At 45.5% G+C, this 24034-nt stretch overlaps 1 protein-coding gene and 1 pseudogene across 1 annotated transcript; one reads left to right on the top strand and one right to left on the bottom strand.

The window, feature by feature from the left end:
- The first annotated feature begins 747 nt into the window (after positions 1 to 747).
- On the top strand, positions 748 to 18232 carry LOC133151761 (uncharacterized). The gene is made up of 9 exons (XM_061275052.1): positions 748 to 834; positions 1155 to 1239; positions 14913 to 15363; positions 15506 to 15591; positions 15702 to 15826; positions 15889 to 16551; positions 16683 to 17294; positions 17343 to 17518; positions 17578 to 18232. Exons 3-8 carry the CDS (start codon positions 15273 to 15275, stop codon positions 17344 to 17346), a joined length of 1581 nt encoding a protein of 526 aa, XP_061131036.1. The 5' UTR covers positions 748 to 834; positions 1155 to 1239; positions 14913 to 15272; the 3' UTR covers positions 17347 to 17518; positions 17578 to 18232.
- LOC133151194 (lysosome-associated membrane glycoprotein 1-like) lies at positions 14696 to 15266 on the bottom strand (annotated as a pseudogene).
- Positions 18233 to 24034: the final 5802 nt, after the last annotated feature.

The raw sequence follows: 24034 nt of genomic DNA, 5'->3' as shown, positions 1-24034 counted from the left end.
CTCATTGAAGTGTACATCACGTCGAAGTGTACAGGATACGAGAGCGTAGGTTACAAGCGTGTGAACCTGAACAATTAGAACACTGTGTGCTACGTCATCGGCTTATGCCGATGATAGCGTAGTCCAAATTCGCAGGCTACATCCTCCAAGGCCGGTTCCAAAGTTGGGTCCTTCGCAGCCCTGACGCTCTTCCTCCGTGGACCGCATAAGCCGTAGCGAATTTAGCGCACTATCTCTGTACAAATCAATAGGCAGCGTCCTTCAACAAACAATATGGCGACGACGTGGCGTCACTTCCGGCGGGACAAGACTTTTTGGGTTTTGTTTTTTTCTTTCAGATCACTTTTATTGACAATCAATTAGAAAACATCTCAAATAATCAATTAAAGCTAGCAGACACGGAAACACCAAAAAGGGATCCAGATGAGCAACAGTAAAGAATATGGTAAACACAAAAAATCTCAGCACTATGTCATGATAACACATTTTACATACAGCTCTCAGGCACGAGCACTCATAGGAGGCAGGTGAGGCAGTGCCTCACCTTGCCACCAGGGGGCAGTAAAGGGCTCAACATGGTTTCCTCAGCTGTCACCATTGTTAAAAAATGAATAGTAATATAATAAAACATAATATAATATCTGTCCTGTGGTCTATGCTTTTAATGCAATTTTAGTGTGTTTCCTATACATTTCGATAATTTTCGTAGTCAAAATAGCTGTATTTCTTGTTCAAATACAAGACCCACAATGCCCCGCGCGCAGCCAAGATGGAAGAACCGGGGAGCAGCGAGAGAACAATGTTTTTCCTCTAGATTTGGGGGGGAAACGGAGCGTAAGTTACGATCAATGCGGCCACGTTCAGTTGCACTTAGGCCAATGTTTACATTATGTACCAATGTCAAGGACGATTATGTCACCCAGCTTATATCATTGATGTGTTTCGATAGTTGTGGGGTCGTCACTAATTATTTGTGTTTAGATAAATGTCTGAGCTATAATGGTGTAATTAATGATTAAAATTTGAAAGTATCTGTTTATTTTATTCGTTGATATGTTTAATAAAGACAAAGCCATCACAAAACTGTTGTAATTATTTAGATTTTGATCTAAATTAGCCTTGAATAAAGACTAAGCAGTCACATGAATTAACAGAAAAAATGGACAGCCGGACTCGGACTCGTGGTCAAGAGGCCGGACTCGAACTCGGTGCAAAAATCCGACCGAGTCCACAGCCCTGGTAAGAATACTGCAGTGGTGTGTTTAAATGTACAGCGGTGTGTTTAAAATGTTATTAAATTTAATCAAGAATGGGATAACAACCATGTATGCATGTAAATCTGACTTGTGAGTCAGTGCCTTAGCGTCATACAGTACGTTTGTAAATCTGACTCAGTCAGTGCCTCACCAACGCCAACCCTCACCGCACGTCACTGACAACTCTGTACAAGAAAATGTGACGACAGAGCAGGTACTGTACCTCTGTAGTAACATTGCATCACATGATGCTGCAGGGAAGGCACTGATAAGAAACAGTGACGTAAGCATTTTGGACACGAATTTGAAAAGTGAATGAAAGCACAAAGTGGACAGATAATGTGTAACAGAAAACTACTCCAATAACAAAGTGTGGAGCAAATGGGCAACATGCAGATTTCCCTTGACAAATTCAGAATTGTAGTCAAAATTGGACATCAAAGTCAAAGTCTGCTTTATTGTCAATCCCTTCATATGTCAAGACACAAAGAAACCGAAATTCCGTTTCCTCTATCCCACGGTGACGAGACATAGTACACGATAGACATACAAGTAGACGACACAAAATAAAGACAAGAAGGCACAAACAATAAATAACAAATAATAAATAAATAATATGAGTGATGAATACATAATAAACAAATAACACAATAAATAAGAGGAGCAAAACTGAGCCAGTGTGCAGCAGAAGCCTGCGCTCCCGCACCACCAGACTCTCAAACAGCTTCATACTCCAGGCTGTCAGGATCCTGAACTCCCTTCCCCGTTCTGCGTAGGGTCCTGTACTTTTACTGTCTGTATGCACACTGGCTCTTATTTGTTGTGTTATCTGTTTATTATTTATTATTACTCTTATTATTTATTGTTTGTGCCTTCTTGTTTTTTATATTGCGTCGTTTACTTGTATGTCTATCGTGTAATATGTCTCGTCACCGTGGGATAGGGAAAACGTCATTTCGATCTCTTTGTGTGTCTCGGCATGTGAAGATGTTGACAATAAAGCAGACTTTGACTTTGACTTTACAGCAGACAGTAAGCATAGTGCAAAGTACAGGACGCTACGCAGAAAGGGGGAGAGAGTTCAGGATCCTAACATCCTGGAGTATGAAGCTGTTGGTGACTCTGGTGGTGCGGGAGCGCAGGGTCCTGTACCTCTTCGCAGAGGGCAGAAGATCAAACAAAGAGTGAGCGGGGTGACTCACATATTTTGAAGGTTAAAAAATAAGCTTCTGAAATACATTCATTCCTAACAAAAAAGGAAACCAAAAATATCTAATGGACCTAGAGGGAAATGTCACCTTCAAACTCGATACTGGTGCGGATATTACTGCTGTATCACAGACTGAGTTTAGTAACATATTTTCCAACACACAGCAGGCTGTTCTCAAAAAGCCAGAAAAGCCCTTGTTTGGTCCAGGACGGATTCCACTGGATGTGTCAGGGTTCACCAGACTGCAGCTGAGGAAAGGAGCCAAGCAGACAATGAAGAAGGTTTATGTTGTTAAAAACCTGAGCACGCCGATGCTTGGGTTGCCAGCCATTACAGTCCTTGGCTTGCTCTTCCGAGTCGACAGTATAGACACGGATACCCTCAAGTTACCCCAAGTTGTTCAGTGGTCTGGGTCAGCTACAACAACCATACACCATAAAGCTCAAGCCAGACGCCGTGCCATATTCAGTAAAAAAAAAACAGGAGGATTCCGCTACCTCTGGTGGGTGAAGTCAAGAGAGTGCTCCAGCTCATGGAAGCTCTGGGCATCATCAGCCGGGTGGAGGAGCCAACTGATTGGTGTGCCAGCATGGTGGTCGTGCGCAAAAAGGACAGAAAAAAAGTGCAGTTGTGTGTGGATTTAACCGGCTTGAATGTGTATGTGTGCCGTGAAAAGTACATTCTTCCATCTGTGGAACAAAGCCTGGGAATGCTTGCTGGAGCGAAGCTGTTCAGCAAGTTGGATGCCATCATGGGTTTTTGGCAGATTCCGTTAACGGAGGAGTCAGCCAAGTACACTACATTCATAACACCCTTCAGACGGTTCCACTTTAACCGCCTTCCATTTGACATCACCTCTGCGCCCGAAGATGTGCCGATCGATCACAGTCACACTCAACGGTGTGGTTTGTCACATCGATGATCTGTTGGTGTGGGGGCGGGACCAGGAAGAGCACGACACTCGACTTTATGCCGTGCTACAAAGACTGGAAAAAGCAGGTATCACACTGAATGTGGACAGGTGTGAACTCTCCAAGAGTGAAGTAGTCTTCCTGGGCCATATCATCACAGCTGCAGGCATCCGCCCTGACCCAAGAAAGACAGACGCCATCACAGACATGACAGAGCCCACAATTGTGAGTGAATTAAGGCATTTTCTTGGCATGGTCAACCAGATGGGAAAGTTTATTCCCCAGCTAGCTGAAAAAGATAAACCGCTCCGTGACCTCCTCTCGAAGAAAAACTGCTGGGTCTGGGACGTGGACCAGGCCAGCAGCGTTTGAACCGCTAAAGAAAGCTCTATCCTCTTACTCCTGTGCTGATTATGTATCTGCTGATGCATCATCGTATGGTTTGGGGGGCGTTCTTCTCCAGAAATGGGGGAAAGACTGGAAGCCTGTGGCTTACGCATCACGGTCACTCACTCCAACTGAGCAACGATACGCGCAGGTGGAGAAGGAGGCTCTGGGCCTCACATGGGCCTGTGAACGGTTTCGGGATTTCCTCATCGGAAAAGAGTTTTGCCTGGAGACCAACCATAAACCCCTTCTCAGCCTGCTCGGAGCCAAGCACTGGATCTTTTGCCACAGAGAATCCAGCGTTTCAGGATGAGGCTGATGCGCTACTCATACTCCATCGTGCACGTACCAGGAAAGTCGCTTTGGACGGCAGACACACTGTCACACGCACCTGTAAAATCACGCATGTCCACCGATGACCAGGAGCTGATAGAGAGCATAAACATATATGTGGACTGTGTCATTGAAAGTCTACCTGTCAGCTCATCATATACTGAAAACCTGAAAGAGCAGTTGAAAACGGACAGTGCCTGGTCACGTGTCATGACCATGTGCACGGAAGGATGGCCAGCACATGCAAAACTGGAACCAGTGCTGAAAAACTACTGGCCGGAGCGAGCTACATTAACAGTGAAAGATGGCTTACTGCTAAAAGACACATGACTTGTAATACCTTCTGCAATGAGGAACGACATGCTAGTTGATTTATAAACTGACACAGATTTAGTCAATCAGAAACCCCTAATGTCATTTTTATTCATGGACATTTTTTGGTAATTCTACGGGGGAAGTTCTGAGCACTTTAAGTTAAAACAAATTTCACCACACCCAGATGTGTGTGTGACGATCATTGGGACTTTAACTTAACTTTTAACTGTTTGAGCATTTAAGAATCTAAGAAACAATAGTTATTGTATACATTATGCTAATAATCACAAAGTTGTTTTGGTTTACAGTGTTCTTCTGTAAGAGTTAGATAGGAACAGAAGTTTCTACACAAGAGGCAGAAGAATCCTCTAAGGTCTGAAGAGACAAAGGCAGTCTACCCTTTGATCTCTGGAAAAAAGGGAAACGTCAAAGTCTGCTTTATTGTCAACGTCTTCACATGCCGAGACACACAAAGAGATCAAAATTACGTTTTCTCTATCCCACGGTGGTATGTGGTATTATAGTATGTTGATACTATGATATTATATAGTGTTTTATTGGAGGTCTTGCATAATGTAGACATGTGGGGGCGCTGTAATGCGGCAGGGGCATTGTATACATTATGTGTGTGTGACGATCACATAATCGTCACATATGTCAATGTGTGACGTCACTATGTGACACTCGAGTAGTGGAGGAATAAAGAGTTGCTTAATAAAGAAGTTGCATTAGCGTTCATTTCTACTCCGTATAAACACTACAGGAATAACCTAATCTTGCCAGGGTGCTGACAACACACCGCTGTAGGTTCACTCAATACATGCCAAATAAACCCGACAAGTTTGGAATCAAGTTTTGGGTCCTAGCTGAAGTTGGAACAACGTACTGCCTCGGTGTGAAGACATATCTTGGAAAGGATGAGCAGACAGTCAACAGTTTGGGGGCATATGTAGTGATGACACATATGGAGCCATACTTTGGGCGTGGCTACAACGTCACCACTGACAACTTTTTCACAAGCAAAGACCTAGCACTGAAGCTTATGGAAAAGCGGACATCAACAGTTGGCACCATGCGATGGAACAGGAAAGAGATTCCAAGCTCTTCAAAGATGGCCACTCACGAGTCAGTATTTTACAGGTCTGGCTCCATCCAGTTGGTCAGATACCAATCAAAACCCTCTAAATCTATTGTGCTGCTGTCAACTCTGGACAAAGGTTCTCTGTGCCAGACAGATGGCAAAAATAACCCAGAATAAATCCTGTATTACAACAACAACAAATGCGGAGTTGACATGCTTGACGCAATGTGTCGACAGATGTCTACAAAGGCAGGATGCAGAAGATGGCCACTTGCAGTGTTCTTCAACATTCTGGATATGGCTGGAGTCAATTCATGGATAATCTACCAGCAAGTCACTGGCACAAATAGCTCACACAGGGAATTCTTATGTCAGCTGTCTACAGATCTGACATTAGCTGAGATGTCAGCCAGGAATCCCGCACCAATGGCAGCGTCAACAGCAACAGGACAATTGACAACTAGCGATTCTAGAGTCAGATAAAAGTAGGATGTAGCCGTAACAGAACTGTAACAGTCTGTGATCTTTGCAAACGTCCTGTATGTGGAAAATATATGGCTAAAATTTACATCGCCTGCAAATATAAGGCCGTCCGATATTAGGGACAAGCACAAACATGCAAGTCTGTGACTGAAATGCTTGTGAAAGAACTTTGTTACACTTTATTACACTTTGTTGCACTTTGTTACATGGATATCTATACTGTGCATGCTATAATGTTCAATTGCGTCGATTGACACATCTAGCTGTTCTAGGTATAAACTGCTGTATCTTGCACACTGAAGGATCAGACAGTACAGCCAAATGAAAAGCGAAGCAGACTTTATTGTGGAGGGAAAGGGGAACGGTGGAGGGCTGGAGCAGCAAACGGGCGAGGTTGCGCACGTCGGGAGTGGGTCACCGGATGGTAAGCCAGGGGAAGGAGCTGGCGGCTGGACTTCTCACTGGCGAGGACTGGACGTGGCTGACGGGTGATCTCCGAACAACTGCGGACTGACAAGATAGCACTGGACAGACAGGACAAGGACCGAATCGTAAAGCGGCGGGGAGTCAAGCTTACAAGGACCGATGTGCACTGAGACATCACGAGACAAGCTGACACAAGCTGTAGCGCTGGCCGCACTAATATAGTGCTCCCAATGAGCACGCGACAGGTGAGAATGATCCTGGTGATTGGCGGGGCGTGGCTGGATGACACCGGCGCGTGACACACAACTAATGTAAACGAGTTTTTGACTTTGTTTTTCTACTAAGCATGCTAAATGAAAAAAAGTCAGATTCTTTCAGATTTTTCCTACAAACGCGTATTAAGTAGTCATGACGCAAAGTTGTGATGCGCGTCAATTGACCAGTGTCCAGCTGTTCTGGCTAAAGACAACCGCTATAGGTTGCCACCCAAAATGACCAAAAAGTGCCCTGAAATTCCATAATTTCCTTTACAATACTAATAAATAGAACACAATAATAAAGATTCTTCTGTTGCTTGCCAGATATTTTCTCACAAATTTAACATCCTTTTTATCATTAAGCTTATGTATCCCCAGTAGGGGTGTAAATGGCGGGTTTTGTCATGTTACAATATCATATCGATACAAAGAAACACAATACGATATTTGCCGATATCTTAAAGCCTGCTGCGATTCATTCACGATACATCACGATATAGTGCTCTACGATCGATATAGAACAATATCCTGATTTATAACAATTCATACGCAAAATCAACAACATATTTTCTTTGGAATCCAAAGTGCTTCGTAACAAATGACTTGAAGCCCAAAGGGGAGCGAATTTCCTCGTCTTCTTGGACACTAGCTGTAGCTCCCTCTTGTCAATCAGGCGTACAAGCAGTTCTTCAAAACGGGCATTTATTCAACTCCTTCTCCACACACATGCCGTGAGAACTAAAGGACATAAAGACTATTAACATAAAACGTTCTCACAGAGAACAATAAACGTTACACACAAAATAACTTAAGTCTGCTCATGAACTTAAAACACATTCGTCATGTTCTTGCTAACATAACATAGCATGGCTAACATCATGGCTAACATCATGGCTAACATCATAGCTAACAGCTAATATGACAAAGGATTTTCTCATTGCCGCATTTGCTCGAGGGAGAAAACGAAGAAAAACATAAATCTTGACAATACAGATCTACAAAACTCTGGTTTCACCAATAAACAAAAATGTTATCAGAAAAGAAACAAAATAAGCATTCCTTGCATTCTTCATCACTTGCTTTTGCAAAACGGAAAACGTTGCCACCCCGTGGCTCAAAATCAGACACTCTCGCCCTTGTGTAACTCTCAAAAAGGAACCGCTAACACAAAAACTAAAATTGGTTCCCACTTGGAAACAAAGCCTGGCTCAAAACGTTCCATATCAGTGCATTTTCTTATGGCAGCTACACTCCCACCAAATCACTTGTTATTTTCTTCAACTATCTGAGATGAGTAGGACTAAGAGAAAAAGGGTAAGTATACCTGAGGTAAGTATAATTAAGGTAACTATAACTAAGGATTAGGTCATAAACTAGCTGGCGCTAGGGAGGGAAGCTCTAGAGAGGGTAGACTGGAGGCTCTCATTCTGCTTCAAGCAAGGTCACAGTCTTATGTATAGGTCTCTCCAAGTAGGTTTTCTTGTTGACTTGTTTTCCAGTGTCATTTAGTTCTGAGTCGCTGATCAATAACTGTATCTTCCTCACATGACCATCTTCACTTGGGTACACTTGTGTGACCTTAGCCAGCTTCCATTCCTTTCTTGGTGTATTTTCATCCTGTATAATCACTATGTCATTGATCTTGATTTCTGCTACTTTTCTTTCTTCGAGGAGACTCGTGGCTTCATTGATTCTTTCTGTCAGACCCTTGAGCTCTTTGACACGTCGTTTGAGTCTAGCGATGGCTTTGACTAACATCATCGAGCTGGAGAACTTCTGGAAGCGATCAAGCAGTGAGTCTTCCGTCGTCAAGGTCTTGCCCACGAAGGCCTTTCGAACTTCAGTGTCTTCTGCTAACATCTCTCCCACCTTGACGTCTCCGCTGGGAAGTTCTTCACGCCAGAGAAATTCAGGGCCAGTAACCAGTTAGACTCGATGAGCTCCTTTGCCCTGAGACCCCTTGATGAGTGGTCTGCAGGGTTTTCTTCTGAAGCCACATATCTCCATTGACTGGGCTTGGTACTGTTCTTGATTCGCTGAATGCGGTTGGCCACGAATACATGAAATCTTCTGGCGTCGTTGTTGATTCCTTCCTCTATTATGGATAGAAAACGTAGATCTTCCTGTGAGATATGGGCATCTTCGGCTACTCTTTCGTTGAAGTCTGATTCAAGTGCCTTAATGACTTCTGGTGGTGTGATGACTTCCTTGATTTGTGTTCGATATATGTATCGTACTTCACTTGGTTGATAAGCCTGTGACTCAATGTGTGGAGTCACTTGTTTCACAACGATCGTGTGGCTGCTTCCAATTGCATCTCCATAATCGACGCAGGGATCTGCACAGCCAACTATACTCCAGCCCAAGTCTGTTCGTTGAGCGAAAGGCTCATTATCTTTTCCTGACACCACTTCTCTGGGCAACAGGGCCTGAGAACAGTTGTAGCCTATGAGCAGGCCAATCTCACAGTCACATAAAGGAGTGATCTCTCCGGCAAGGTGCTCTAGGTGAGGCCATGATCTTGCTGTCTCAGGTATGGGGACAAGACTTAGGTTTGCAGGAATGAACTCTCTTGTGTAGGTTACTGGGAGAGATATTTTCCTTGTCTCATTATAACCTCTGACCTGCAGTCCAGTTAACGTCTGACTCTGGATGACGGTAGCTTTGGATGACATCGTGGAGAGCTTTAATTGCACAGGCTGTTTCTTTGTAACTAACACTTCTGCCGTTTCTTGCAGGATGAAGGTGGTGTCGCTTTGGTTGTCCAATAGAGCGTATACGAGCACTTCCTGCTCTGGATTACTTGCTGTGGACAGCCATACAGGAACAACTGTGGAGGAATAGGTGCTCCTCTTGTCTTGCACCACTCTGTTAGCTGTTGCCTCTACTGGTGTCTCTTCTTTCTCTTCAGACTCTGATAAGTCTTCCTTCTCCGTTGTGCGCTCCTTTTTCTTAAAGCGTCTCCCACTCTCATTTCTTTCGCCATCCTCTTGTTCTTTCCTATCGTCTTCCCTTGGACGATTTTCATGTAGACATGTTGGATGCTTCCTTTTGCATGTCTCACAAATGCTTCTCTTCTCACAGTTCTTGGACTGATGTCCTGATTTCAAACGTCCAAAGCAGAGCTTGTTTGTTTTCACAAACTTGACTCGTTCTGCAGTTGTCTCTTTCAAGAACTTTCGACATGTCTGTAAGCCATGATTTGACTTCTCACAGAATACACATCCTTAGCATCTGTCTTCTCTTCAGAGCTACTTGCTAGCACCTTAGCACCAACACTTCGTGGTTTTTGTGGCTTCTCCATTCCACCATCTCCAGAATTCAGAGCGTGAAGGGAGGTAATAAGCGATATCGGCTTCCTCTGTGACGAATTCCACGAACTGATCGAAGCTGGGGAAAGTCTCATTCTCCTTTTCCATCCTGGTCACCCTTCGGTTCCATCTTGCTGTAAGCCAGTTGGGGAGCTTAGAGAGCATTCGTTGGTTTTCACCACAGTCGTTAAGGACCTCCAGGCTCTTTATTTGCGACATGGCTGCTTGACAGCCTTGAAGGAAGTCTGAGAACTCTCTTAGCTGAATGCTTTCCTTGGGTCCTATCTTTGGCCATGAGGCCAGCTTATCTCTGAAAGCCTTAGCAACCATAAAGGAGCTTCCATATCTTTTTTCCAGGACATCGAGCGCTGTCAGATAGGCTGCATCTGTTCCCAGAAGGAAGTATCCCTCAATGGCTTTCCTTGCTGGTCCGCCAACATATTTTTGGAGCTAGTAGATTTTTTCGTTCGCTGGTATATTCTTTCTGCCTATCAGCGTTTGAAAGGACATTATCCAGCCCTTGTACTTTAGTGGATCTCCACTGAAAACAGCAGGCTCTGGTGCTGGGAGACGGCTTACACTGAAGGACTCTACTAGTACCTTGGCGAAATCAGTTGTGCTATCCTCTTTGGGGGTAGTTGTAGAAGATTGCATCCTTGTGATTAGTTGTGGCGTGACAGCAGGTTTTGAGTCGAATGTAAGCCTTTCTCGTTTGGGCTTATAATCCTTGAATAGATCCAGCAAGTCTGAGGTTGAGCCTTGTTCTTGTTTATACACTTCTAGTTTGGCCTTGGCGGCATTCATCTTTTTTATGGTCTCTAAGCGTTCTATCTTTCTGCGCTTTTCTTCCAAGACCTGTTTATTTGCAGCACATTCTTCTTCTTGTTGTGCAAGCCTTTGTCTACATTGCTCTTCTTCTTGTGCACGCTCCTTTTCTTGTTGCACAAGCCTTTGTCTACGTTGCTCTTCTTCTTGTGCACGTTCCTTTTCTTGTTGCACAAGCCTTTGTCTGTACTCAGCTTCTAGGTTTGTGAGTTCACGTTCCTCACACTCCACTTGCTCTTGGACTTCCAAATTGGCTTCATTTGCTGCTAATTCTGCTGCAGCTTCACTTATTTTTGAAGATTTACATGAGGATTTACTTGAGAGTGATGATCTTGAGCTTGCACTGCATGCTTCTGATACTTCTAATGAGAACATAGAGCCAGTCTCAAACCACTCTATTTCTTGCTCGTTATCTTTGTCTTGGAGATGATTCCAAGCATGCTCTAATATCTGCCTTGAGACAGTGTCGCAAGTGTCTGTTCAACGGCGTGTCTCTTTATCAGGGATTATGAATTTGCGCAGGTCTTCGTACGCCTGTTGTACATCATTTGATGCTTCTTTTACCTTGTTGATGAGAGTTTGTAGGTTCTCTTTAGAAGAGGCTCCCTCTATCTCCTTCCTTGATTTCTTAGCAAGAATCTTCCACTTGTCATAGGTACGTGAGAAACGATGTTGGAGACCTTTGAGTTTAGTCTCTTCGAGTTCTTGTCCCTTCTCAGTGAGCTTTCTTGATCTTTCACTTCTTCTTATTTCATCTTCTGGGGCAGGTTGTTTGCCTTCACTTATTTCAGTCTTCCCCTTAAGAGTTTTATCTGCTTGCTCACTATCAGCATCCTCAATGCCTTCTAAGATTGGAATTATCCCTTCTATCTTGGACACATCCATTTTTAGGAAATGTCATGAACTCAGTATTTATTAAGATTATTAATTTATCTATTATTTTCTATTATGATTTTGCATGAAATTTAAGCTATATGAACTGATTTTCTTTAAACTCAAGTATAAATCTGATTTACTAATGTAATGATGTTATAGTTTTATCACTTGACTACAGTAGGCTATCTTGAATTACTACTGACTCCTGTAATTTACTTTACCAACCAACCTGTCTAATATATTGACTAAATGTACAATAAACTTAAATTTCATTGCAATGACTTAATCACTTAAATGTTGTTCTACACCTTTAAATGTTCGCAAATGAACTTGTTTTCAAATGCTATGAATGGTCGTTCACACCTCAATCAGACATTACTAGGTGCAAATAAGCAAGCACTTAAACCTTACAACATGCACACATCACCATAACATTGCACAATTTAGCACTTGTAGGTCCCTTTACGGCAATTGAGGCTAGTCCACCTTTAAACATTTAACTTGTTCAAATGTTTTACTTATTGTTGACTGGCACCCAAAGCTCTCTGGACTCAGGTAGCTACTTGTATAGGCAGGTGAATGTACAGTCTCTTATCTGTCCGATGGAAGAGGTGAGTGAAGTGACTTGCTTGTAGCTCTGCCGAACACCGTCTTGTTCTGGCGCCGGGCTAGCAGAGTTCTCACTGTAGCTCCCTCTTGTCAATCAGGCGTACAAGCAGTTCTTCAAAACGGGCATTTATTCAACTCCTTCTCCACACACATGCCGTGAGAACTAAAAGACACAATGACTATTAACATAAAACGTTCTCACAGAGAACAATAAACGTTACACACAAAATAACTTAAGTCTGCTCATGAACTTAAAACACATTCGTCATGTTCTTGCTAACATAACATAGCATGGCTAACATCATGGCTAACACCATGGCTAACAGCTAATATGACAAAGGATTACCGTTTTTTTCCGTGTATAGTGCGCCCCCATGTATAGTACGCACCCCTAAAAATGGCATGCTGATGCTGGAAAAAAGCTTGTACCCATGTATAATACGCACCCAATTTTTATGAATTTTTTTAAAAAAAAAATTTTTTTTTTTTATTTTTTTATTTTTTAAGTCCCAATGATCGTCACACACGCAGGGAGGCAATGGGTCCCATTTTTATAGTCTTTGGTATGGTCTTAACTAGGCTGGATGTAATTTTTTTGTTGGCGTTGATTTCTCCGACTGCCCGTAAACGCACCACCGCGCTCCGTGCGCATGGAGCGTGTTTGATGTGAACAGCAGAGAAGAAAGGAACAAGGCAAAGTGTTGTGAAATAAAATATTACCTGTAATACGGATTTAGGTAGAGAACTGAACTCTCGCTCTTTATATAGCTGACGTGTCTTGCTCATCCGTTCTGCGCATCTGTAATGGCGGCCTCCGTATGATATCCGGTTTGCGTGTGTGCGAGAGCGAGGGAGAGCGAGAGAGAGCGTGCGAGAGAACGCTCAACCGTAGCGCGCCGCCGACCGCCCAACTGCACCGGGCTGGTCGATTATTGTGACAGAGCCGTCGCTGAAATTTAGAAGATATTTTTAAAGTCCTGATGTACTTTCTAAAATGTAAGTGGACCTCAGTGCGCACTGCGCAGGGAGCTTAATTTGGTGCGGTCGCGCAACCGCAGCGCGCCGGGCGCTCACTGTCGCATTGCTTAAAGAGCGCCTTTGTGTTTTAGGATGAACAGCAGAGACCAAAGGAACAAGGCAAAGTGTTGTGAAATAAAATATTACCTGTAATACGCATTTTGTTATTTGCTGATTGAAACTGCTAATTAAACTGTGAATTGAAACTAATAGGAAGAAAACAACTCTCGCTCTTTATATAGCTGACGTGTCTTGCGCATCCGTTCTGTGCATTTTATTTCACAACACTTTGCCTTTCTTCTCTGCTGTTCACTTCAAACACGCTCCATGCGACCGCAATGCTCTCGTATCAGACGCTTGCTCGATCACCTGCTCGTTTGCTGTCCCGTGCGCGCACGAAGCGCGGTGGTGCGTTTACGGGCAGTCGGAGAAATCAACGCCAACAAAAAAAATTACATCCAGCCTAGTTAAGACCATACCAAAGACTATAAAAATGGAACCCATTGCCTCCCTGCGTGTGTGACGATCATTGGGACTTAAAAAAAAAAAAAAAATTAAAAAAAAAAAAAATTTTTTTTTTTTTTTTTTGTACCCATGTATAATGCGCACCCCAGATTTTAGGACAATAAATTAGTTAAATTTTGCGCACTATACACGGAAAAAAACGGTACCTAATTGCCGCATTTGCTCGAGGGAGAAAACGAAGAAAAACGTAAATCTTGACAATACAGATCTTCAAAACTCTGGTTTCACCAATAAACAAAAATGTTATCAGAAAAGAAACAAAATAAGCATTCCTTGCATTCTTCATCACTTGCTTTTGCAAAACGGAAAACGTTGCCACCCCGTGGCTCAAAATCAGACACTCTTGCCCTTGTGTAACTCTCAAAAAGGAACCGCTAACACAAAAACTAAAATTGGTTCCCACTTGGAAACAGAGCCTGGCTCAAAACGTTCCATATCAGTGCATTTTCTTATGGCAGCTACACTAGCCATAGCACCAGCCCAGAAGCCGCGTAGTTGTCGGCTCCCCTTTCACGTGCCTGCTCTGCTCACAACACGCCGCGCACTGCTCCCGGAAAGAGGAAGCAAGCAACAATGAACTGGATTTCAAAATAAAGTCGCGTCTAATGTCCGAGGTCAAAAACGGGCGATATAGATCTATGTTTACGTTTAGCATCGATGCCAACAAATCGTAGAGCATTATATCGATTAATCGATGTGTATTGATGAATTGTTACACCCCTAATCTCCAGTGTTATGGAAGGTTCTGGGAGTTCCCAGCGTTAAACAAGGATACAGGAGTGTGGAGCACACAAAGAGTACGTGGCGTGTCAAATGTGGCAGTGGTTAATGTTAGCGAGGGAGATCTCTGGTTATATTTGAGAGGACTCCACTTCAAATGGTCTGGTAGCCACCATGCCTCCTCCTCCTACCGATGAGGTAGGCAACCAACACGATGAGGACCAAGCCAGACAGGGCCGTCCCGACGATGATGGGGATCAGCATGTCATATTCATCCAGCTGGCAGTGCTCAGCTGTGCCAAACTTTTTCTGGGTGAGGCCGAAGGGCTGCAGCTGCAACTTCTTTCATGTCTGCCCAATCTGCTGACAGAGAAATTTCACTCAAGTGGTACTTATTGGACGTAGAGTTGAGCGTGAAGAAAAAGGCCAGGTTGGTTTTATTGCCGTCCGTCAAAAGTCGCAGCATTGTGCTGTCTGTGTCACATGATCCGGAAGCATTTGTGGTGTTGGGTTCAAGGTTGACGACATGCACTGTCTGGTTTGAGGAGGTGGAGTTGAAGCTGATGTTGAGCTGAAGGCCCATGTACGCCAGCAAGCAGACACTGCTATTGGTGCCGACCACCCGGTAGTGCCCTGTCACTGGTCTACCAGGCTCTTTGTGCGGCGCCTTGGTGCTGGATGGTGCCACGATGGCCAAACCCTGGTGCACAGTTACAGCGGCTATAATAGAATGCAGGGTAAATGTCAGCCACCGTGTCTGCACACCACCAGTGGTCGTCATGGATTTGGATCATATGATGGCGCTGCGCATGGCAGCCACGGTGAGTCGCTCTCTGTTTATTTGTCTTGTTTTGTGTGTTTTCTGTGTCCTCTGCTGTCCATCCTGGATCACTTTTACCAGAGAAGCACTGTTAAACATCGGACAGTCTTCTGGTATTTTCTCTCCTGTTCTCTCCGATTCAGACTGTTTGTCGGAGATTCTAGCCGGAGCGGCGGTGCTGTACAAGCTAGCGCGACGACGGCGGCGCGGAAAACGAGCTGGAGCACTCGTAAGGCTGAGGCAGAGAGGGTTCCGTTCTGCCCTACCGTCAATTCAGCTGGCGAATGTCCGCTCCCTGGCGAACAAGATGGACGAACTGCTGCTCCTCACTTCTCCTAGAAACACTTTTCATTAACTGCCGGCCGTACTATTCACCGCGGGAGTTCTCCTCGATCGTCATGGCGGCTGTTTACATCCCACCACACGCACGGGCGAGTGAAGCCACGCAGATGCTGGCTGACCAGGTAACAGACATGGAGAAACTTCTACCAAACTCACTAATCATTGTTCTGGGTGATCTTAACAGGGCGAACCTCGCACACGAACTTCCGAAATACAGACAGCACGTAACGTGTCCCACCAGAGGGGCACAGACTCTGGACCACTGCTACACCGTGATCAAGGATGCATACCACTCTGCGGCTCGTGCAGCTTTAGGACTCTCGGATCACTGTCTAGTTCATCTGTTCCCGGCCTACAGGCAGAAAATAAAAACTTCTAAGCCTGTGGTGAGGATTGTGAGGAGGTGGACAGTGGAGTCAAGCCAGGACCTCCAAGCCTGCTTTGACTGCACCGATTGGGGAGCTTTCGAAGCTGCAACTTCAGACTTGCATGAACTCACTGACACTGTCACATCATACATAAGTTTTTGTGAGGATCTGTGTGTGCAGACTAAGACCTTCTGCACGTACAACAACGACAAACCTTGGTTTACACCGAACCTCAGGAGGCTGCGCAAGGTCAAGGAGGAGGCCTACAGGAGCGGCGACCGCGCCCTGTTCAGGCAGACCAGAAACACACTGAACCAAGAGGTCAGGAAAGCCAGGTGTTACGGGGAGAACCTGAAGAGACACCTCTCTGCCAATCCTGATCCCTCAACAGTGTGGAAAGGTCTGCAGAGCATCACAGGCTACAAGAAACGAACCCCCCACCCTGTGGAGAGCCCAAGGCTTGCTAACCAGCTAAACAGGTTCTACTGCAGGTTTGATCGGTCCTCCCACACAACGGGACTTCCTGCAGCACAATCTACATACTCACCTCTCCCCACAACTGCTCTGTCCACACCTCTATCATCGTTGTCACCCACTCTCTCTCTTGCAGGGGCCGCGCCCGCACTCCAGGTCCGCGAGGAGGAAGTGCGCCAGATGTTCCGGAGACAAAAGACCAGGACGGTGTGTCACCTTCCTGCTTGAAAGTCTGCGCTGAGCAGCTGGCGCCCACCTTCAACCGTTCTCTGGAGCTGTGTGAGGTGCCCTCGTGCTTCAAGAGCTCCACCATCGTTCCAGTGGCCAAGAAGGCCGCCATCACAGGTTTGAATGACTGTAGACCCGTCGCACTGGCATCTGTGGTCATGAAATCTTTTGAGAGGTTAGTGCTGAACCACCTGAAGGAGGTCACGGGCCCCCTGCCTGACCCCGTCCAGTTTGCCTACCGGGCAAACAGGTCAGTGGATGATGCGGTCAACATGGGACTGCACTACATCCTGCACCACCTGGACACCCCAGGAACGTACGCCAGGATCATGTTCGTAGACTTCAGCTTGGCGTTCAACACCATCGCTCCTGACATCCTCCAACAGAAGCTCATCCAGCTTGCGGTGCCTGCCTCCACCTGTCAGTGGATCACCAGCTTCCTGACCAACAGGAGACAGCGTGTCAGGCTGGGGGGCATCTCATCTGACACCCGGACCACCAATACTGGAGCCCCTCAGGGGTGCGTCCTCTCCCCACTGCTCTCTCTACACCAATGATTTCTCCTCAGGTGACTCTCCTGTGAGGCTCCTGAAGTATGCAGATGACACCACTCTCAATCGGACTGATCCAGGACGGTGATGAGATTGCGTACAGACAGGAGGTGGAGCTGCTGGTCCACTGGTGTAGCCAAAACCCTCTGGAGCTGAACCCGCTCAAGACCGTGGAGAGGACAGTGGATTTCAGGTGAGACCCTTCACCACTTTTATCCCTCACTATCCGCAGTAATACTATTTTCTCCACAGACACCTTCAAGTTCCTGGGAACTACTATCTCTCGGGACCTGAAATGGACCGGTCACATAGACTCTGTCCGGAAGAAGGCCCAGCAGAGGCTGTACTTCCTGAGACAGCTCAAGAAGTTCAACCTGCCGCGAGAGCTTCTGAAGACCTTCTACACTGCCATCATCCAGTCTGTCCTCTGCACCTCCATCACTGTCTGGTTTGGATCGGCCTCCAAACAAGACAAGCACAGACTGCAACGGACAATCAGGACTGCAGAAAAGATCATTGGAATCAACCTCCCTGTCCAGGACCAGGAAACGTGCAAGGAACATGTCTACAGACCCTTCTCACCCAGGTTGCAGTCTGTTTGAACTACTCCCCTCCGGACGGCGTTATAGAGCTCGGTACGCCAAAACCAGCAGACACAGAGACAGCTTCTTCCCCCAGGCAGTTGCTCTGATGAACTCACACCACTCATAGAATCTCAGAGTCATTACTGGGCAATAACATCCTGCTCTTCACAGCTTTTTAATTTGTCTACACTGTTTTTGCCATTTTTCACATGTCCTGAGTGTTGTTAGTGACCTAAATGTTGAACAGAGGGTGTGTTTTATCGAAGTCAAATTCCTTGTTTGGCATGCTCAAACATGGCGAATAAAAACTCTTGAATCTTGAATCTTGAACGTTTGTTTCCCAGTTGGGGTTGGTGAGCGTGTGGTCAAAAAAGATCTCCACAACTTCACCTAACAGAGTTAGTATGCTAACTATCTGGATGCAAACGTCAGCATCAAAAGAAGCTCGGAAAAACGAGTGGACTCGGTCGGATTTTTGCTCCAAGTCCGAGTCCGGCCTCTTGACCATGAGTCCGAGTCCGGCTGTCCATTTTTTCTGTTAATTCATGCGACTGCTTAGTCTTTATTCAAGGCTAATTTAGATCAAAATCTAAATAATTACAACAGTTTTGTGATGGCTTTGTCTTTATTAAACATATAAACGAATACAATAAACAGATACTTTCAAGTTTTAATCATTAATTACACCATTATAGCTCAGACATTTATCTAAACACAAATAATTAGTGACGACTCCTTATTTGGAAAGCGGAAAACCCATGTCGTACGGCGTCAGCACTATGTTGTTTTCAACAAAAACATGAAGAACTCACGTTTGCGTCAGTCAATTTTGATTTTTATAAAGGATTATTCTCATTTGATGTCTTTAAATTCATCCGCGTTCTGCCATTGAAGCGGGGTGCATTCAAAGACCAGTCGTACGTGTTCATCTAAGAAAAAGCCACACGTGTTGTGATCAAATCTTTCATAACGAGAATGATTTGAGTGAATTGATTTTACAATTTTTATCCCCCCCCCCCCCTCCCCACCATCTGTCACTTTGCTTGGGACAAAAGGAGCCTTCAGAACTGAAATTTCTTCTCAATTATTCATTCAAATCAATTCACTCAAATCATTCTCGTTATGAAAGATTTGATCACAAAACGTTTCCGTCTGTACGACTGGTCTTTGAATGCACCCCGCTTCAATGGCAGAACGCGGATGAATTTAAAGACATCAAATGAGAATAATCCTTTATAAAAATTAAAATGGACTGACGCAAACGTGATTTCTTCATGTTTTATTGAGAAGTACATAGTGCTGACGCCGTACGACGGCGTACGACATCGGTTTTTCGCTATAATTCGGTGTAATTCGAGGTAGTCCACCCTCACCCAAAGTTAAGGTTTCGTGGGAATATTAGTGTCATAATTGTCTGGACTAGAGCCATAGCCAGGAATTTTTCCAGTAGGGGCGCGCGCCCACAGGCCCCACAACCAGATGTTTCAATGTAAAAAAAACCTTATATTTTTAACATATAGTTCCAGGGTAATAAATCAACTCAGTAATCAGTCATAACTTGGAATTTCTTAGAAGTACCTGGAAGCCCAATCGGGCCTAAAATGTTAGGCGGAACGGCCCTGGAGCTCCATGTGGAGGTCCGCAAAAAGCTCCATAACCTGTTAAAAATGCTTAGCCGCATCCCTGGAAGCCCAATCGGGCGTAAAAAGTTAGGCGGAACGGCCCTGGAGCTCCACCTGGAGGTCCGCAAAAAGCTCCATAATCGGTTAAAAATGCTTAGCCGCGGCCCTGGAAGCCCAATCGGGCGCAAAAAGTTAGGCGGAACGGCCCTGGAGCTCCACCTGGAGGTCCTCAAAAAGCTCCATAACCTGTTAAAAATGCTTAGCCGCGTCCCTGGAAGCCCAATCGGGCGTAAAAGGTTAGGCGGAACGGCCCTGGAGCTCCAGCTGGTGGTCCCAAAAAAGCTCCAAAATCGGTTAAAGATGCTTAGCCGCGGCCCTGGAAGCCTAATCGGGCGTAAAAAGTTAGGCGGAACGGCCCTGGAGCTCCAGCTGGAGGTCCCAAAAAAAGCTCCATAATCGGTTAAAAATGCTTAGCCGCATCCCTGGAAGCCCAATCGGGCGTAAAAAGTTAGGCGGAACGGCCCTGGAGCTCCACCTGGAGGTCCGCAAAAAGCTCCATAATCGGTTAAAAATGCTTAGCCGCGGCCCTGGAAGCCCAATCGGGCGCAAAAAGTTAGGCGGAACGGCCCTGGAGCTCCACCTGGAGGTCCTCAAAAAGCTCCATAACCTGTTAAAAATGCTTAGCCGCGTCCCTGGAAGCCCAATCGGGCGTAAAAGGTTAGGCGGAACGGCCCTGGAGCTCCAGCTGGAGGTCCCAAAAAAGCTCCAAAATCGGTTAAAGATGCTTAGCCGCGGCCCTGGAAGCCTAATCGGGCGTAAAAAGTTAGGCGGAACGGCCCTGGAGCTCCAGCTGGAGGTCCCAAAAAAAGCTCCATAATCGGTTAAAAATGCTTAGCCGCGTCACGCATGGAAGTCGGCCGGTGGCGGTCGGCCGGTGGCGGTCGGGGGGTGGCGGTCGGGCTGGCGCTTGGGGCCGGTGGCGGTCGCCTTGTGGCGGTCGGTGGGTGGCGGTCGGGGCTGGCGCTTGGGGCCGGTGGCGGTCGCCTTGTGGCGGTCGGGGGGTGGCGGTCGGGGCTGGCGCTTGGGGCCGGTGGTGGTCGCCTTGTGGCGAAAATAAATGTTCCTCCCGAAATTAAACCACTATACGTAGGCGGACGCCAGCCCCGACCGCCAGCCCCCGACCGCCACAAGGCGACCACCACCGGCCCCAAGCCGCGGCTAAGCATTTCTAACCATTTATGGAGCTTTTTTTGGACCTCCAGCTGGAGCTCCAGGGCCGTTCCGCCTAACATTTTATGCCCGATTAGGCTTCCAGGGACGCTGCTAAGCATTTTTAACCGATTATGGGGCTTTTTTGGGACTTCCAGGTGGAGCTCCAGGGCCGTTCCGCCTAACTTTTTACGCCCGATTAGGCTTCCAGGGATGCGGCCAAGCATTTTTAACCGATTATGGAGCTTTTTTTGGACCTCCAGCTGGAGCTCCAGGGCCGTTCCGCCTAACATTTTACGCCCGATTAGGCTTCCAGGGACGCGGCTAAGCATTTTTAACCGATTATGGAGCTTTTTTGGGACTTCCAGGTGGAGCTCCAGGGCCGTTCCGCCTAGCTTTTTACGGCCGATTAGGCTTCCAGGGCCGCGGCTAAGCATTTTTAACCATTTATGGAAATTTTTTCGGACCTCCAGCTGGAGCTCCAGGGCCATTCCGCCTAACATTTTATGCCCGATTAGGCTTCCAGGGACGCGGCTAAGCATTTTTAACCGATTATGGAGCTTTTTTGGGACTTCCAGGTGGAGCTCCAGGGCCGTTCCGCCTAACTTTTTACGCCCGATTAGGCTTCCAGGGACGCGGCTAAGCATTTTTAACCGATTATGGAGCTTTTTTGGGACTTCCAGCTGGAGCTCCAGGGCCGTTCCGCCTAACATTTTACGCCCGATTAGGCTTCCAGGGACGCGGCTAAGCATTTTTAACCGATTATGGAGCTTTTTTGGGACTTCCAGGTGGAGCTCCAGAGCCGTTCCGCCTAACTTTTTACGCCCGATTAGGCTTCCAGGGCCGCGGCTTAGCATTTTTAACCGATTATGGAGCTTTTTTTGGACCTCCAGCTGGAGCTCCAGGGCCGTTCCACCTGACATTTTACGCCCGATTAGGCTTCCAGGGACGCGGCTAAGCATTTTTAACCGATTATGGATTTTAACCGATTTCACAACACTTGTGAAACAGGAAGACGGAAGTCAGACAGAGCGCGGGAGTTTCGCCAGGTGTGCTGTGTGTTTCAGCTCGAGGTTGGAGTGACAGCTCGTTCAACTGACAGATCAGTTTCATCGACAACCTTCGTTCTTCTAACACTGATGAAACTGTCTGAAAAGTTATCAAGCCCGACTTGAAATCGGCAAGGCAAAGCGCGAAAGACTTGTTCGTGAGTACACCGAAGCAGCATCGCTTGTTTCAGAGGGGGAGTGCACAACTAGCCGCGAAGCTACAACACACTGCTTCATTGCTAAAAAACCAACAAGCGCGTTCCAAACATGGGTCTGAAGAAGGCATCAGCGGCTCCCCTCTTTTCGGTGGAGGAGACCGAAGATATTAAAAAGGCGTTGGACTTCCTCACTGAAGAAGTCTCGGTTATCAGGATGGAGCAGAAAGCTATCCTCAAGCTGGTCGAGGAGGTCAAAGCTCTCCGCAGCCAGAATGAGGAGAACGAAAAGAAAATCACCTTCCTGGAAAGCAGGGTTGCTGACCTGGAGCAATACACCAGAATCAACGACGTGATCATCTCCGGAGTTAATATCAAAGCCCGATCATACGCCCGGGCAGTGGCCGCTGGCGAGGGAGGTGAGCCCGACGAACTGGATGTTAGCTCCACGGAGCAACAGGTGGCTACCTTCCTGCAGTCCAAGGGGATACAGCTGGACTGCGACAACATCGAAGCTTGCCACCCTCTGCCCAAGAGGAGCCCCGGAGACAAACCCGCTGTCATCATGCGGTTTGTCAACAGAAAGCACAAGATTGCACTATTAAAACAAGGAAGAAAGCTGAGAGGAACAGACGTCTACATCAATGAGCACCTGACCAAGCACAACGCTGATATTGCCAAAAAAGCACGCTACCTGAGGAAGCAGAAAAAAATTCAACATACCTGGACTACAAACTGTAAAATATTTATCAAGCTCAATGGAACACCGGAGGAAGCAAAAGTGCTGATGGTAAGGAGTATCGAGGAGCTGGATAGATACCAATGATCATCATGCAGGACTGTAAGGTAAACTCTACTCACAACCATGACACACATCGAAAGAAATCAAGCATCTACACCTGAAGACATCAGTAACATAACTCAGAGGATTAGTGAACACGACAAACTGGAACTCCAATCATTTCAATACACTGACCACAGTTCACTGGATATGGAACATGATATAGACCCGGATAACAACTTCTTTAACTCAATCAACAATAACTGCAGTTATCATACTAATGAGGAATTTAATAGAATCAATACAGATAGTAGACTGTCTATTATACATATTAACAGTAGGAGTCTGTATGCCAACTTTACAAAAATAAAGGATTATCTTCATCAGTTTACTCGCCCATTCAACATTATTGCAATAACGGAAACATGGATCAACGCAGTAAAAGAGGCGGACTTTGAGCTGGAGGGATATGACTTTATACACATAGATCGACAAAACAAAGGTGGAGGAGGAGTTGCGATATATGTGGAAAAGACATTAAACGTCAGGGTGATACAGGATATGTCAATGGTAGTTAACAACATATTGGAATGCATAACAATTGAAATACTTAAGGAAAAAAAGGAAAATGTAATCATTAGCTGTATATATCGGACACCAGGTTCCAGCATTGAACTGTTCACAGAATGGATGGAGGAGGTATTTTCAAAGGTCAGTTGCAAAACAATTTTCATCTGTGGAGACTTCAACATTGATTTACTCAATCCAAACAAGCACAAACTGACCGAACACTTTGTTAACACAATATATAGCATGAACTTGTATCCAAAAATCACTAGACCAACCAGAATAACTTCTCACTGTGCCACTCTTATTGATAATATATTCACAAATGACATTTTAAACAACACCATAAGTGGGTTATTAGTCAGCGACATCAGTGACCATTTGCCAGTTTTTATGATTTTTGATGACAACTATAAAACTATCCAACTGGCCAAAAAACAGGAATACAGAAGAATTAAAACAGAAGAAACAATAAACGCATTTAAAAATGGTTTAATGTCACAAAATTGGGATATTATATACAATGAAAATAATATTAACTGTGCATATGAGGAATTCTTAAAAATTTTCAAAAGGTTATATGACAAATACTGCCCTGTAAAAGTATATAATAGGAAACTAAAGTATGTAGATCATCCCTGGATTACAAAGGGCTTACAAAATGCCTGTAAAAAGAAAAATACACTTTACAGAGAATTTATAAGACAAAGAACTAAAGTGGCAGAAAATAAATATAAACAAT

This window comes from Syngnathus typhle, linkage group LG3, assembly GCF_033458585.1.
Source record: "Syngnathus typhle isolate RoL2023-S1 ecotype Sweden linkage group LG3, RoL_Styp_1.0, whole genome shotgun sequence".
NCBI classification, from domain to species: Eukaryota; Metazoa; Chordata; class Actinopteri; order Syngnathiformes; family Syngnathidae; genus Syngnathus; species Syngnathus typhle.
This window is presented reverse-complemented; position numbering and strand designations above follow the sequence as displayed.

Coding starts and splice junctions, on each gene's coding strand:
- LOC133151761 (XM_061275052.1), top strand. CDS start 15,273: ATGCAGGGTAAATGTCAGCCACCGTGTCTGCACACCACCAGTGGTCGT. Junction 15,364..15,505: donor CGCTGCGCATGGCAGCCACG/GTGAGTCGCTCT, acceptor TCTCCGATTCAG/ACTGTTTGTCGGAGATTCTA. Junction 15,592..15,701: donor GAAAACGAGCTGGAGCACTC/GTAAGGCTGAGG, acceptor CACTTCTCCTAG/AAACACTTTTCATTAACTGC.